Source organism: Alosa pseudoharengus, unplaced genomic scaffold (assembly GCF_046254945.1).
Source record: "Alosa pseudoharengus isolate Yale_2024_CS ecotype anadromous, Long Island Sound unplaced genomic scaffold, YU_APseudo_1.1 YU_APseudo_1.1_scf_22, whole genome shotgun sequence".
Classification (NCBI taxonomy): Eukaryota; Metazoa; Chordata; class Actinopteri; order Clupeiformes; family Clupeidae; genus Alosa; species Alosa pseudoharengus.
The window spans coordinates 1,959,276-1,974,275 of record NW_027468680.1 but is presented as its reverse complement, the minus strand read 5'-3'; the positions used below and the strand labels follow the sequence as shown (position 1 = coordinate 1,974,275).

At 45.3% G+C, this 15,000-nt stretch overlaps 2 protein-coding genes across 2 annotated transcripts in view; one reads left to right on the top strand and one right to left on the bottom strand.

The window, feature by feature from the left end:
* The window catches only part of gtpbp4 (GTP binding protein 4), a 22,459-nt gene extending 20,863 nt beyond the window's left edge, over positions 1-1,596 (bottom strand). The window contains exons 1-2 of the mRNA XM_076300193.1: positions 1,468-1,596; positions 32-202 (exon numbers count right to left, since the gene is read on the bottom strand). Coding sequence (XP_076156308.1) covers positions 32-202; positions 1,468-1,515 — 219 coding nt within the window. The 5' untranslated portion in view covers positions 1,516-1,596. The remainder of the gene's footprint in view (positions 1-31; positions 203-1,467) is intronic.
* Positions 1,597-2,437: 841 nt separating this feature from the next.
* LOC143139612 (la-related protein 4B-like) overlaps positions 2,438-15,000 on the top strand; it is a 36,922-nt gene continuing 24,359 nt past the window's right edge. The window contains exons 1-6 of the mRNA XM_076300192.1: positions 2,438-2,586; positions 4,783-4,877; positions 5,260-5,485; positions 6,014-6,175; positions 13,375-13,447; positions 13,936-14,072. Coding sequence (XP_076156307.1) covers positions 4,797-4,877; positions 5,260-5,485; positions 6,014-6,175; positions 13,375-13,447; positions 13,936-14,072 — 679 coding nt within the window. The 5' untranslated portion in view covers positions 2,438-2,586; positions 4,783-4,796. The remainder of the gene's footprint in view (positions 2,587-4,782; positions 4,878-5,259; positions 5,486-6,013; positions 6,176-13,374; positions 13,448-13,935; positions 14,073-15,000) is intronic.

Sequence of the window (15,000 nt, the reverse complement as noted above, 5' to 3'; positions counted from 1 at the left end):
TGCCAATACTTTTGGCCAGCACTGTACTTACGTCCAGCTTGGGGAAGTCGGTGAGGATCTGCGTGAGGCGGTCGTGGTAGTTCTGCTGCGTGAACTTGACCTTGCGCATGTAGAAGTGGCGGATGCGGTGGATCTGATAGTGCTTGTGCACCACCGTGGGCGTCTTGCGCTGCGTCTTGGACAGCGTGATGTCGATGAACTCCTGTCAGGGGGGAAGCAGCGCAGAGAGTGACCGTCTCGCCTCACAATGCCACATAGCCGTGTCCAGTACACACGGGCATTAATAATGCCACATAGCCGTGTCCAGTACACATGGGCATTAACAATGCCACATAGCCGTGTCCAGTACACATGGGCATTAACAATGCCACATAGCCGTGTCCAGTACACACGGGCATTAACATGGGCATTAATAATGCCACATAGCCGTGTCCAGTACACATGGGCATTAATAATGCCACATAGCCGTGTCAAACTAAATCAGTTTTAATAGCCAAGTACATTGAAACATATAAGAATTTTGGTTGCAGCTGTCATGACACTATCACAACAAATGTTAATACACATGTATACGTACAATACTACTTTACTTATGGGCAAGACTAACAATACGCACCATGTTCACATACTAAATATTTACACAACACGCAAGCCGTGCAGAAAGGTGACACTGGATTTCAGGGGCTGCATGGTTGTCTAGTGCAACTCAATGCGCATCGCGTAAGGAAGGACATGAGATGGGTGGGAATCTGAGATCCCGTGCGATGCAGTACAATATTGATACAGTACACTGCTGTGATTACAGTAGGTGTAGATTTGGGCGACATACTGTTGGCTCGACACCAACCAGGAGAGAGAGACATTCCTACATCATTCCCAAGCGTAGCAGCTAACTTCAAACTTCACGGAGACCTGACAAATCTCCGCGTCAGAAGATAGACAGTATCAGCAGTTCACTCAACTACACGAGAAATACGATAACCAAACGCTATCTGTTACTTAATAGGCGTTCTTCCGGTGGCAGGCACCAAAAAAAAATCATCCTATCTGGTTCTTCCAACTTTCCTCTCATAGTACATCTAATTATTCAGACCAACAGGAATAGCTAACGTTAGCTAACCTCGGCGACACGGTAATTGTTGGCAAATAATTAAATAATTATCGATAAGTTAGTGAAGTCAATTTCGACTTGTAACAGACGAATGACATAATGACAGCGCGCATAATGAGTTTTAAAGATCACCGTATCCATGCCACCATACGCAACTATGTGAGAAGGCTAACGAGCTGGCTAACTCAGTCAGTCCTTTAACTTTTCCGTGCCACATTGACTAGCTGCTAGCACGTGTCCACTCTGGCGTGAGAATCGCCTGTAAACAACGGCATTTTCCACCGAAATCAGATCAACAGGCGATTAAACCTGAACCCTCACAAACTCTTACTCGCTGTCATTGTCATAAAAAATACCTTTGAGGTGGGGACCACCATAATCTTCTTGAAATTGTAGAGTGCCATCTTCGCCGAACACGTTGGGCCGTTCGGCAGCACGGGGAAAGGACCGTCGCGTGGAGGCGCAGAGACGTGAGCCGAAGGGGGAAGAGGGCCGTCCGCCAACGGGAAAGTGAGCAGCTTTCCTCACACTGCCGCCTGGCGTCTGCGGTAGTGGTAGGAACTTGCATTCATTGTCAATCAGCCTTACTTCAAGACAACAAAATAATGATAACATGGATTGATTTGACATATAAACACTAATTCTCATTTAAAATATTTATTAATTTACTTATTTAATTTCGAAATACTATTTATCTCTCTCTGCAACGTTTATTAAGGTAAAACATAAATGATACAAAAGAAGTTGTCGAGTAAAATCAAATGTGATGGTCATTTTAAAATCAGAATAAAAGTATGTTCGGAATGTAGGGCTATACGAGTTTCAATGGATTTGGTTATTCAGCTTCCATAACTTTTTCACATGGGCGTCACGCCTTTTTAGGATTGCCATATCATCCTCACGAGCTCCACACAACCTCTTGTAAAGAGGTCACGTCACGAGTACAAGTTCATGCCAACTGGCTCAGACTACCGCTAGCCGTTTACGGTACCGTACCGGGAGACGGGTGTTTCTGTCGTGGCTGGCTTGCTGCGTGCTAGGCTTGCAATCTCTTCCATCCCCCACCACTACTATCCTAGGCAGACGACAGGCAACTCGGGGATAACTCGGTGATACCGACAGACTTAATGTTACCGGGCAACGTTAGTTACCACAGATTAACTTCGTTCCCGTCGCATACTCTCGGGGCAGTTTCAGCAGACGCCGCTAACCAACGTTACGCTTTTAGGAGGATTAATGTGGAAATTTACCGCATAAAGTTACTGAACTGATTGAGCACGGACTCTTCTAACAGCATCGTCACACACAGGAGTTCACCCAGTTTGTGTGTTAAAGTGTGCTTTCTGGTACACAGTAGAGCTATCCGCGTCGCTCCCTCTCGTCCGGGGGAAACTACAGCGAGAGCCTGCTATCAGGACGCGCATCTTCAGGGCCCCGTACCTGACTTCGCTGCAGGTGTTGTGCAGAGTTGAGAGGTGAGTAGCAGACTCATTTCATTGGCGGACTAGCCTGAAGTTAGATACCACGCTGTTGTCTTTTATTAACAAGAAAAAACCTTGTTTTTAGGAGCTCAAAGTCGTCGGCTTGGCATTTCACCTGGTTTGCGAGGTAAAACGATGAAACTTGTCAGCTAGGGGATGGTCAGCTAGCCAATCCTATTGAGATGACTGAACACAACAAGCCAGCTCTTTAAAAGCTGTGTTGCATGGTTCAAGGGTGGGCTCGTTCACTCAGCTGCCCGTTATCGAGTGTTTTGATGCAATTCTCCCGCAGATGCGTCAGGCCCTTGAGTCGTGGATCTGCTCGAGGTTTCTTCCTATATGTATTTCCAATTCTAGGGAGTTTTTCCTCGCCCTTGTTACTCATGGGCTCTCTGAATTTTTTAACACTCTGTAAAGCGCCATGAGACATGTGTAATGTTTTGGCGCTCTATAAGTGAATGAAATTGAAAATGAGTTAAGTTTCTATTCCACCTTAAATATTGCAATTTTCTACCGCCAGGGGACAGTGATGACCGCATTTCCGCGATGACAGGCATTCGCCAGTAGCAGACGAACGGATTATAAGCCTTTCAGAACTAAAATGGGTCCATATAGCTAAAAACTCATTAGGCGTGAGAAATTCCACCACATATGGATACCTTCTTTCATATGACACCCCCTATGAGCAATTCCATCGTAGAAAATGGGTGTTTTTTATTCTATTTCAAAGTCCATCGGCTGTATTGCTGATTAAAGCTTTTCTGCATTAAAATTGGTCCCTATAGCTCAAAACTCATTTAGCACAAGAAATTCCACCTCATATGCATACTAAAGTCTATGTTCATATGCATACTAGAGTCTATGTTCATATGCATACTAGAGTCTCTCTCCATTCATATGCATACTAGAGTCTATGTTCATATGCATACTAGATCTATGTTCATATGCATACTAGATTCTATGTTCATATGCATACTAGAGTCTCTCTCCATTCATATGCATACTAGAGTCTATGTTCATATGCATACTAGAGTGTATGTTCATATGCATACTAGAGTCTATGTTCATATGCATACTAGAGTGTATTTTCATATGCATCATGAATTTTCATGTATCATGAATTTTCTCTTCTACCAAAACCCAACATCTAATCAATGATATTTATATTTATTGAAAATATCTGCATTTGATGGGGGCAGTAGGCAAATGGTATATATCTTCGTTTTGCACTTCATCTTGTATTCGGTGTAAACCAAACAAGCATGGATGGAAGCCTGGGGTTGTCTAGCGTTCTACCTTTGAAGGAAACGTGAGGCTACTTTTGTGCCCTTTTGCGCCTGTTTGCTACAGCTATATTTTTCATATTGCAGCCAATACATCAACTGGGCTAAAAGGCATGTTACCTTTTCCCTCTCTCACTGCACTCTCAGAATCTCATTCTGTTCCTCATATATCTGATGAATTCGGTGGATTGAAGAAATTAGTTCTACTTTGCATCTTGGCTGGCTAGTCTAACTTTCCGCTTTTTCTGCGACCCTTGAATTTGTTAGAAGCAACTAGCGAGTCACAACGTGAAACTGCTAACGTTGATGGGAGGTGTAGTTTTTATGCTGCATTGGCAACATGATTTTATGGTTCGCACCCAATAATGTTTTGCAATGTTTCGGTTTATTTTGTAGACAAACATTGACTTGGTTAGAAGTCATTCGCACCAGTGCGCCTAAATATTTTTTTGCACTCGCACACCATTATTTTTACTCGCATGTGCGAGTGAAATGGGCACACTGTAGAGCCCTCAAGGGTGTAGGGTGTAGACTTGAGTAAGGGTGTAGACTTGAGTAAGGGTGTAGGGTGTAGACTTGAGTAAGCGTGTAGACTTGAGTAAGCTTGTAGACTTGAGTAAGGGTGTAGATTTAAGGAATCGTGTAGACTTGAGTAAGGGTGTAGGATGCAGACTTTGGTAATCATGTAGACTTGAGTAAGGGTGTAGACTTGAGTAAGGGTGTAGGGTGCAGACTTGACTAATCATGTAGACTTGAGTAAGGGTGTAGGGTGCAGACTTGAGTAAGGGTGTAGACCTTAGTGTAGAGCTGTGAAATACAATGACCTTCAAAGCAGTTCAAGAAGTGATATATTTGGGCTATATTCTCTGTGTGGTGTGTGTGTGTGTGTGTGTGTGTGTGTGAACAGGGCAGTCGTGGCTCATGACTTCTGATCAGGACACCAAAGCCATCGCTGAACCTCCAGTGCAGTCCAACCCACACGACACACACACTGCCCCTCTGGTGAGCCCCTCCACACTCACACACACACACACACACTCACACTCACACTCACATTCACACTCACATTCACACTCACTCACTCACTCACACTCACACTCACACTCACACTCACATTCACATTCACACACACACACACACACTCACTCACACACTCACTCACACTCTCACTCACACTCACACACACACACACTCGCTCACACTCACATTCACTCACATTCTCACACACACACACACACACACGCACACGCACGCGCACGCACGCACGCACGCACGCACGCACGCACACACACACACACACACTCACACACAAACTCACACACTCATGCACTCACACACTTACACACTGTCTGTCTGTCTGTCTGTCTGTCTGTCTCTCACTCAGGAGCCTCCCAAGTTGCCTGAGCTGAACCACGATGCTAAAGCATGGATCAGTCACACACCTGGTCTGGACACACCTGAGCTGAGGATCAGTCACACACATGGTCTGGACACACCTGAGCTGAGGATCAGTCACACACCTAGTCTGGACACACCTGAGACCACCCCCTCCTCGGCTGTCCAATCAGAGCTCGAGCAGTCCGAGGACTCCTCCCAGGACAGGGTCAAAGGTCAGATTCTCTTGTGCTATTCCACCGCTCCTCTCTTTCATGAGATGTGCTAGTCTCTCCTCTCCTCCTCCTCCTACTCTCTTTCTCTTCTTCTCTTTTCCTCTTCTCTTCTCTGCTCCTTATTTCAAGCTTTCTCTCTTCTCCTCTGCTCTCCTCCTCTTCTTCTCCTCCTCTACTCTTTCTCTTCTCCTTTCCTCTCCTCTCTGCTCCTTTTTTTCAAGCTTTCTCTCCTCTCTTCCTCTCTTTCTCTCCTGTCCTCTCTTCCTCTCCTCTCCTCCGCTCCTCTTTTTCAAGCTTTCTCTTCCTCTCTTTCTCTCCTCTCCTCTCTTCCTCTCTTTCTCTCCTCTCCTCTCTTCCTCTCTTTCTCTCCTCTCCTCTCTTCCTCTCCTCTCCTCCGCTCCTCTTTTTCAAGCTGTCTCTCTTCTCTGCTTTCGTCCTCTCCTCTTCTCCTCTTCTCTCCTTCTCTTTTCCTTCTCTAGGTGATGAGAGTGTGTGTGTGTGTGTGTGTGTGTGTGTGTGTGTGAACAGGTGATGAGCTTGATGATGGGGGTGTATTTGAGGTGCAGTCATTGGCTCAGGCCGAAGCTCATCCCACTGTGATGCAGGAAGCCAACATGGCCGCCGTGATGTCACAAAGCCGCGTCCCCATGAGTCCGGAGCACAAGGACAAACAGGAGAGTGCGCAGAGCGGTGAGTCACCGCATCTGACTGCCTGACCTCACATGACCTCACCTGATTATGCCTGACCTCACCTGACCTCACCTGACCCTACCTGACCTCACATGACCTCACATGACCTCACCTGACCTCACCTGACCTCACATGACTATGCCTGACCTCACCTGACCTCACCTGATTATGCCTGACTATACCTGACCTCACATGACTATGCCTGACCTCACCTGACCTCACATGACCCTACCTGACCCTACTTGACCTCACATGACCCTACCTGACCTCACCTGACCCTACCTGACCTCACCTGACCCTACCTGACCTCACCTGACCTCTCACCTGACCCTACCTGACCTCACATGACCCTACCTGACCTCACATGACCCTGCCTGACCTCACATGACCCTACCTGACCTCACCTGACCTCACCTGATTATGCCTGACCTCACCTGACCTCACCTGATTATGCCTGACCACCTGATTATGCCTGACTATAGCTGACCTCACCTGATTATGCCTGACCTCACCTGATTATGCCTGACTATACCTGACCTCACCTGATTATGCCTGACCTCACCTGATTATGCCTGACCTCACCTGACCTCACCTGACTATGCCTGACCTCACCTGATTATGCCTGACCTCACCTGACCTCACCTGATTATGCCTGACCTCACCTGATAATGCCTGACTATACCTGACCTCACCTGACCTCACCTGACTATGCCTGACCTCACCTGACCTCACCTGATTATGCCTGACCACACCTGACCTCACATGACCCTACCTGACCTCACATGACCTCACCTGATTATGCCTGACTATACCTGACTATGCCTGACCTCACATGACCTCACCTGATTATGCCTGACCACACCTGATTATGCCTGACCACACCTGACCTCACCTGATTATGATGCCTGACCTCGCCTGATTATGATGCCTGACCTCACCTCACTTGATGATGCTTGCCCCCGTGCTGCTTAGGCGACCTTGGCAAATGACTCCATGAGTCCATGACTGACTTACGCTCATGTTATTGACGTCCAGCTAGTGTCTGTTGAAAGGGCAGGGTTCAGGCTTCATGCTAAGCACTTCGGTGTTCGGATCCATGAAGGAGAACCAACGCTATTGTTAGTTTAAAAACGTGTACATTATGGCAAAGACGTTGTGAAAATATAATTGCGGGGGAAAAACTCCCATAACGATCATTAGGGCCCAAGCACCGGAGGTGCAAGAGTTAAGTACTTTGTCACAACTTGCTTGCTGTACTTTGCCATTTTTGAAGTGGTTCCCATGAGTGATTGACATGCCCAATAGGTGTCATATAATTGACCTCTCCAGAATAAGTCCCGCCTCCGTAACTTCCGTATCCATCCAACTTCCGGGCGTGGATTGTCTATGAGAAATAACATGGCGTTTCGAAATATCATACCGGTAAACAGTGTTGGGAGGGTTACTTTCAAAATGTATTCCGTTACAGAATACAGGGTACATGCCCAAAAATGTAATCTGTAACGTATTCCGTTACGTTACTCAATCTGAGTAACGTATTCTGAATACTTAGATTACTTCCGCATTGAATTGCATTTTATAAGTGTAGGAATGCGGCCATCAAATCCTGCTTAGGCCTACTACTAAACAGGCCTATTCTGGTGTGTTCTTCTGTTCCAAATGGCTGAAGTGTTAGGCCCACACAGGAGAATGTAAAGTCAACTAAGCTACCTGATACAACTTTAAAATAGCAAGGTGACCATTAAAACTACAGCAGGTGACTAGGCTAATTAAAATAAACAAATAAATAGGCTACTTTAAGGGCGTAGCCAAAAATTATCGATCTAATGTGTGTCTCAATTGTCCCCCGCTGACCACCTCACACATTTCTCTAGATTTTGCAACGACCTTACATGACACAATGCAATAAAATATGCCAGTTTTTAGGACACAGAATAATGTTTGTAATGATACCAGTTACGTTTAACAGTAACATAAGTGTAATGAACTATTCATTGTCGAAGGTGCATGGTGAAGTGAAATTCTTACTTTGGAAAAAAAACATTTGCCGATATCCTTGGATGGGAGATACTTGTGTCGTTAAAATTTTCCATGATCAAAGAGGGCACTAATACGCATGTGCATAGCAAAAATCACAACTTGGGCTTGCTGTGCAAGCAAGATATTTAAGGTGTCTCAATTGTACACATGTCTCAACTGTACTCAGTCTACCCTAATTAAGGTGTGCCTGTGAGATTTTTCGGTGGCATCAACCCAGTAGGCTACAAGTGAGGGGCGCATATGACAGGTGGAACGCAAATGACCTGTAAATGTAAACACTATGGGCTAGGCTACTGTTTATCAGTGCTCTCAAAATGAACGTGATCGCGTAATGACAATCAAAAACCGCACGTTAAAATATGCTAGGTCTACTCGCAAGAATAATTCTTCAGAGGCTGCACCATATAATTCATTTTAAAACGTAAATGTAGATCTAGAAAAAATAATAATCTATAGGCTAAAGCTATTTTAAGTTAGAATAAAAAACTTAGAATGCAGTGCCTATTTTAGAGATTGGTTTTATTGTAGCCTAGGTCTAAATCAACACGTGAACTAGGCTTTGTGTAACCGATTGGCCGAAGTAGCCTGAGCTATTAATACTTGGGAAAATATCCTTTGAACAGACATCAGGAACCACGATCAGTGAGGAACAGGAGTTACCTCCACTTACTTTACTCAATTTGCTGTGCAAACAGTAATTTCAGGGTCTCCGATGACGCTTCCATAATGCGCGCTGGCTGCGTTTTGAGGCTAGTGCAAGACGGCAGGGCTTGGATTTAAACATGTAAACAATTTCATCATAGCTTTCAGGAGCTTCTGGGAAATGGAGTTGCCTTAATTTATTTAGAGAGTGAACAAACTTATGAAACAGATAAGTATCGTCATGTAATCCATTGATTTCAACAATGTAACTGTATTCTAAATACCAACTATTTAACTTGTAACTGTATCGGAATACAGTTACTCATAATTTGTATTCTGAATACGTAACGCCGGTACATGTATTCCGTTACTCCCCAACACTGCCGGTAAAACATCTGTAGGTAGCGAAGTTGAAAAAGCTGGTGGGCAGATTGGCCTACACAATTTTTTGATTGTCGGTGCCGTTTAAGTAGTATACTATAGACTATACTACTTAAACGGCACCGAAAATCAAAAAATCCAGTGGAAACTATATGGCAGAAGTGTGTAGGCCAATCTGCCCAGCAGCTTTTTCTACTTTGTCACCTACAGAGTTTGACAGGTACGATCTTTCAAAACGCCATGTTATTTCCCATAGACAATCCACGCCCGGAAGTTGGATGGATACGGAAGTTAGGAGGCGGGATATATTCTGGAGAGGTCTATTCACTCACGGACAAAGGCTTGGTCCCGACTGTGGCCGAGGGACAGGGAGTCCCTAGCGCCCCCTTATGTCATGGAGTCTCGTGGTTGGCACCAAGGGACAGGGGGCATTTCTCAAAGTCAAGGATGCGTGCTTGGTAGAACGAGTCCTGCCGAGTCGAATCCTTCAAAGACGAGGCAAGGCTTCTTCTTAGCATACGGACAACACACAATGGAACAGACTAGCGAGTGTGCAGACGAGGCAAGGCTTCTTCTTAGCATATGGAAAACACACAATGGAACAGGCTAGCGAGTGTGCAGGAAGCTGCAGGTGCATTAGTAAAAATCATGTGCGGACAGGATTGTGGGTGTTCCAAGCACGCAGAGGATACACGCATGCATCCTCGAAAATCTTCGAACGAAGGATTCGGTACTTGATAGAATTTTAAAGCACCCTTGACAGTGCTAGGCGAGATTCGATGACGTCCTTGAAGTAAAGAGCAGCTTTGAAGGACCCATCCTTTACTTTGAGAAACAGTCAGGGAATCCCTAGCCCCCCTTATGTCCTTAAGGCTCGTGGTTGGCACAGGAACTCCATCAGGCATTTCCATAGATGCACTGGTGAGTGAGGAGGAAACGGGAAGCCGGTGGAGTGAGTGTGTGCACGTGTGTGTATGTGTGAGCGAAGAATGGGGGTAATGTGCTCATAGTTCCGCACTATCACGATCCTAGCTGCAGTTTGGGATGTATTTGAGCCTCTGGAGGCTCTTGCTAGGGATCCCGATGAGAAGTGCGTTGCAGCAGTCCAGTCTGGAGGAGATAAAGGCTTTTCCGCATCTGGGAGGGAGAGGGTGGGGCGGAGCTTGGATGTGGAAGAAGGAAATGTTGAAGAGGTGGTTGATGTGGGATTCACAGGTGAGTTGGGATGTTGTGACCAGAGAAGGTGATGCTGGTTATGGATGATGACTGGGTCTGGTGAGGGGAAGGTGATGCTGGTTATGGATGATGGGTCTGCTGAAGGGTGCCAACCATGATGGCTTCAGTTTTGGAGCTGTTGAGTTGGAGGAAGATGTGAGTTTTGATGGATAATGATGAAGACGTGTGAGTTTTGATGGGGATAATGATGAAGACGATGGTGGTGATGAAGAAGGGGCTGCAGCTTTGGCTTTGACATAAAGCTGGGCGTCATCAGCATAGCAGTGCAATAAAATCCTGTGGTGGCTGATGACTTGGGTAGAGGATGGGGAGGATGAAGAGGATGGGGCCAAGTACTGACCCCTGGGGGACACCGCAGGTGACTGTGTGTGGTTTGGGTTTGGAGTGACCAAGAGAGATGTATTCTGTTCGACCGGTGACATATGACTTGAACCAGATGAGGGTGGTGTCGGAGTCCAATGGTGTGGGGGAATCGGTTTAATAGAATGCCATGGTTGCCATGGGCAACTGTATCAAATGCAGCTGATGAGGAGGGAGGGAGAGCCAGCGGAGGTCATCAGGAGGTCATCAGGAGGTCATCTTTCAGTGAGATACTAGTCTGGAAGACCATAGTTCACTAACGTTTGCATCGGTTGCCAGATTACCTGCCCAATCAGTGAAAGGGGTGACTATAGTTTCGAAATCAAGAAAAAAGTGTCTGTGGTAAATGGTAGTAGCAACGCCTGCAAACATCAACAAGTGCAGTCAGAATAATGTGTACATTTATTTACCGCAAGGGTAGACCCACATACATTGTTTCCTGACTGACAATGCTGTTTAGTGTCAGTTTGTAAAGTTTAGGTGAAGTAGGAAATAACGTTAGGATTCTCAGGAATCAATGTGATTGGTTACGCTGGGCCAATAGGAATCTCTGATCAATGTGATTGGTTAGGCTGGGCCAATAGGAATCTCTGATCAATGTGATTGGTTAGGTTGGACCAATGATCCGTCTCCATGCAGGTGTTGGAAGGTTTTGCAGTCGTGAGTGTACAGACTCTTTTCACTTCTTCAGTGTTTGTGTGTGTGTTTGTGTGTGTGTTGGAAAGGTTTTGCAGTCGTGAGTGTACAGACTCTTTTCACTTCTTGATCTCACCTGACATGATTTCAACTAATGGGTCATGCAGACTAATTCACTACTTCTAGGATCACTACACTGGTCAGATTACACTACTAACAGTAGGGCTGCACAATTAATCGAATTTTAATCACGATCACGATTTTGGCTTCCCACGATCAAATTTGCGTGATCGAGCGATATTTCAAATGCGTGTTCTACCCATAGAACCAACCTGGCAACCCATAGAACGCTCCGCTACAAAACAAATCAAGCGCTCCTTAAACCTGTCTGACCATGTGCCTGCATGCAGCCTACCAATGACAGCTGTTCCCTGCACTGCTCAGCCTGATGCACTGTGGACTAGTGACATTATGTTAACTATTAGTAGGCTAGTTAGACTATACAATAAACGACGATCAAAAATCAAATGTGTGGCACAGCAGAAGGCCAAGAGCTTGTCCCTCGAAGCGGATCATCCATTGTTCGAAAATATTTCGGATTTCAGGCAAGTTAAGTTAACCAAAAATATAAGCAACGCAGGGCTCTCAACTCATATTGTGAAACACATCACATGACGTAAACCACACATGCCTTTTTTATCACGTTAACTTTTAGTCCTTGTTTGTTTCCTCTGATAGCCTATACTGTAATAAGAGTTGAGCTAACGACGGGATCCGTGAATTTTATTCATGTATTTTATAAGCTACATGTGCAACCTATGCGTTTCAAGACACAGCCTACTCAAAACGAGTGAACAATAATGAAAATGTAGCCTACACGTCAGTGTTTTACATATCAACGAATGACTAAACCAGGGGTGTCCAAACTGCGGCCAGCCATGCACTTTAATCCGGCCCGCCGAGCATTTATTAGTTTATCATAGGCCGCTCTCTATTTTTTTCCAGCGATAGACGACGTTTTGGTTAACTTTAGGCTACTGCAAACTGCTTTACACTCTTCTTAGAGAACGTTTACAATGTCAATGTCAAAACAGCTTGTCACATCGAGATACATAGTATCTCCATTGCAGCAGATCTAACTACGTTATGCTAGTCCATTTAATTGGGGACGCATTTGAGCGTGGGAGAGAGGGCGATGGCAACAGTAGTTCCCACTACTGACCATTTATAAACTGTGAGAGGGCACAGCCATAGGCACAGCACTAGCCATAGGCTACATTTGAGTGGAGCTGGCAAAGAGTCTTAAAGTGACAGTGCACCATTTATAAATGAATTAAACAGCATCAAATTAACAGTATTTCTTAAGAAATTAATTTTCTACAACAAAATTATTTTGTCATTTAAATAATACAAAACATTATTATTCTTCTTCTTATTATTATTATTTGTGTGTGGCCCGCTGGCCAATTTTCAAAACCCAATGTGGCCCTTCAGTCAAAAAGTTTGGACACCCCTGGACTAACGATTACAGTAAACTCATGAACACGAAGCAGAGCTTAAGTGGCTAATGGGGAGCGTTGGGAGGATTCCCGGTGGGCGTTTTCCAAAATATTAACAAAGTAGCACGCACAAAACATTTGTTTGGAAGTTTGGAAGTCACAGTCAAATTTATATTTGCAGTAATTTAGGGGAGTAAATGTGAGGGGAAGAATTTGGGTGAGCCAGATAGCAAGTCCAATATGTTTAGGGAAAAAATAGTCACTAAAATTAATTAATAATCGTGATAAATAATCGTGATCTCAATATTGATCAAAATAATCGTGATTATCATTTTGGTCATAATCGTGCAGCCCTAACTAACAGTGTTTGTGTGTGTGTGTGTTTGTGTGTGTGTGTGCCTACAGAGAAGGAGCTTCAGAGAGATGAAAGTGACCAGAGAGAAAATCTGACGAAAATGCTACAGTTTTGTATGTCACGGTAAGACACACGCACACATACACTCATACGCACACACACATACGCACACACACACACACACACACACACACATATACACACACGCGCACGCGCGCACACACACACACACACACACACACACACACACACACAGTCTGTGATTATTGTTTGTATCATTTTACTTAAAGATAATGTGTTTATATGCCGACCTCTATTTGTGCGTGTGTGTGTATATGTGCGTGTATGTGTGTGCGTGCGTTTGCGTGTGTGTGTGTGTGTATATGTGCGTGTGTGTGTGTGTGTGTGTGTGTATGTGCGTGCGTTTGCGTGTATATGTGCGTGTGTGTGTGCGTGTGTGTGCGTGCGTGTGTGTGTGTGTGTGTGTGTGTGTGTGTGTGTGTATGTGCGTGTGTGTGCGTGCGTGCGTGTGTGCGTGCGTGTGTGTGTGTGTGTATGTGCGTGCGTTTGCGTGTATATGTGCGTGTGTGTGTGTGTGTGTGTGCGCGCAGTGAGAACCTGTCCAGAGACATGTACCTGGTCTCCCAGATGGACAGTGATCAGTATGTTCCTATCGCTACTGTGGCGAATCTCCACCACATCAAGAACATTAGCACGGACATGGGGCTAATTGTGGACATCCTCAGATGTAAGTGTGTGTGTGTTAAGCTCCTATTCTGGGCTCCAGTGTGTGTGTGTGTGTGTGTGTTATTCTTCTATTCTGGGGCCTATTGCACAAAACTAGGATAAGGGATTAAGCCGGGATATCTTGGTTAACCTGGCTCAATTTATCCGTGATCCAGTTGCACAAAAGCGGGATAGGGGGCAGCAGGATATGTTATGGTATAAATTACCATGGCGATTTATTCTGTGGAGCTAGCCTGCTCCAGTCCAGGCTAAGTTCCAGGATCTATTTAATCTCATCCCTTATCTCAGTCAGCAGTCACCACAAACGGAAACCAATAGTTATTCCACTGCCCACTACACATTGTTATCACATATAAATAGACCCACTGTCGTTATTTAAACGTTTGTGATCATTAATTAACTTTTACATATCGCCATTTCCGACCTGTCATGCGACAATGTGACGTCACGGGAGTGCCTAGCCATTTCACATGTGGTGGTCGCGGCACTAGTTGCAATATTCTCCTAAACAGAGGTGTTGCTGTTTGTTGCTGCTGTTTGTCGCTACCTACTTCACACCGTAGAAGAAGCAATGAAGCTGCTCTAGTTGCCATGGTGAATCAGTGAATCTGTGACCGGTGGCGGGGTCTATTTGAGGGAGCCGTGAGCGCGCACTTATCCAGGATAGGTTTCACCTGGCTTGATGAATCCGTGTCTGCTCATCCTGGCTTGCTCGTTGTGCAACCAATTAAGCCTGTACGCTCTTGTTTTGGATTCATTGAGCGCAGCTCAGTAACTTATCCCGGATGTCTTAATTCTGCTTTTGTGCAACAGGCCCCTGGGCTCCAGTGTGTGTGTGTTTTTCTCCTATTCTGGGCTCCAGTGTGTTATTCTCCTCTTCACCCTCTGGGCTCCAGTGTGTGTGTGTGTGTGTGTGTGTGTGTGTGAGT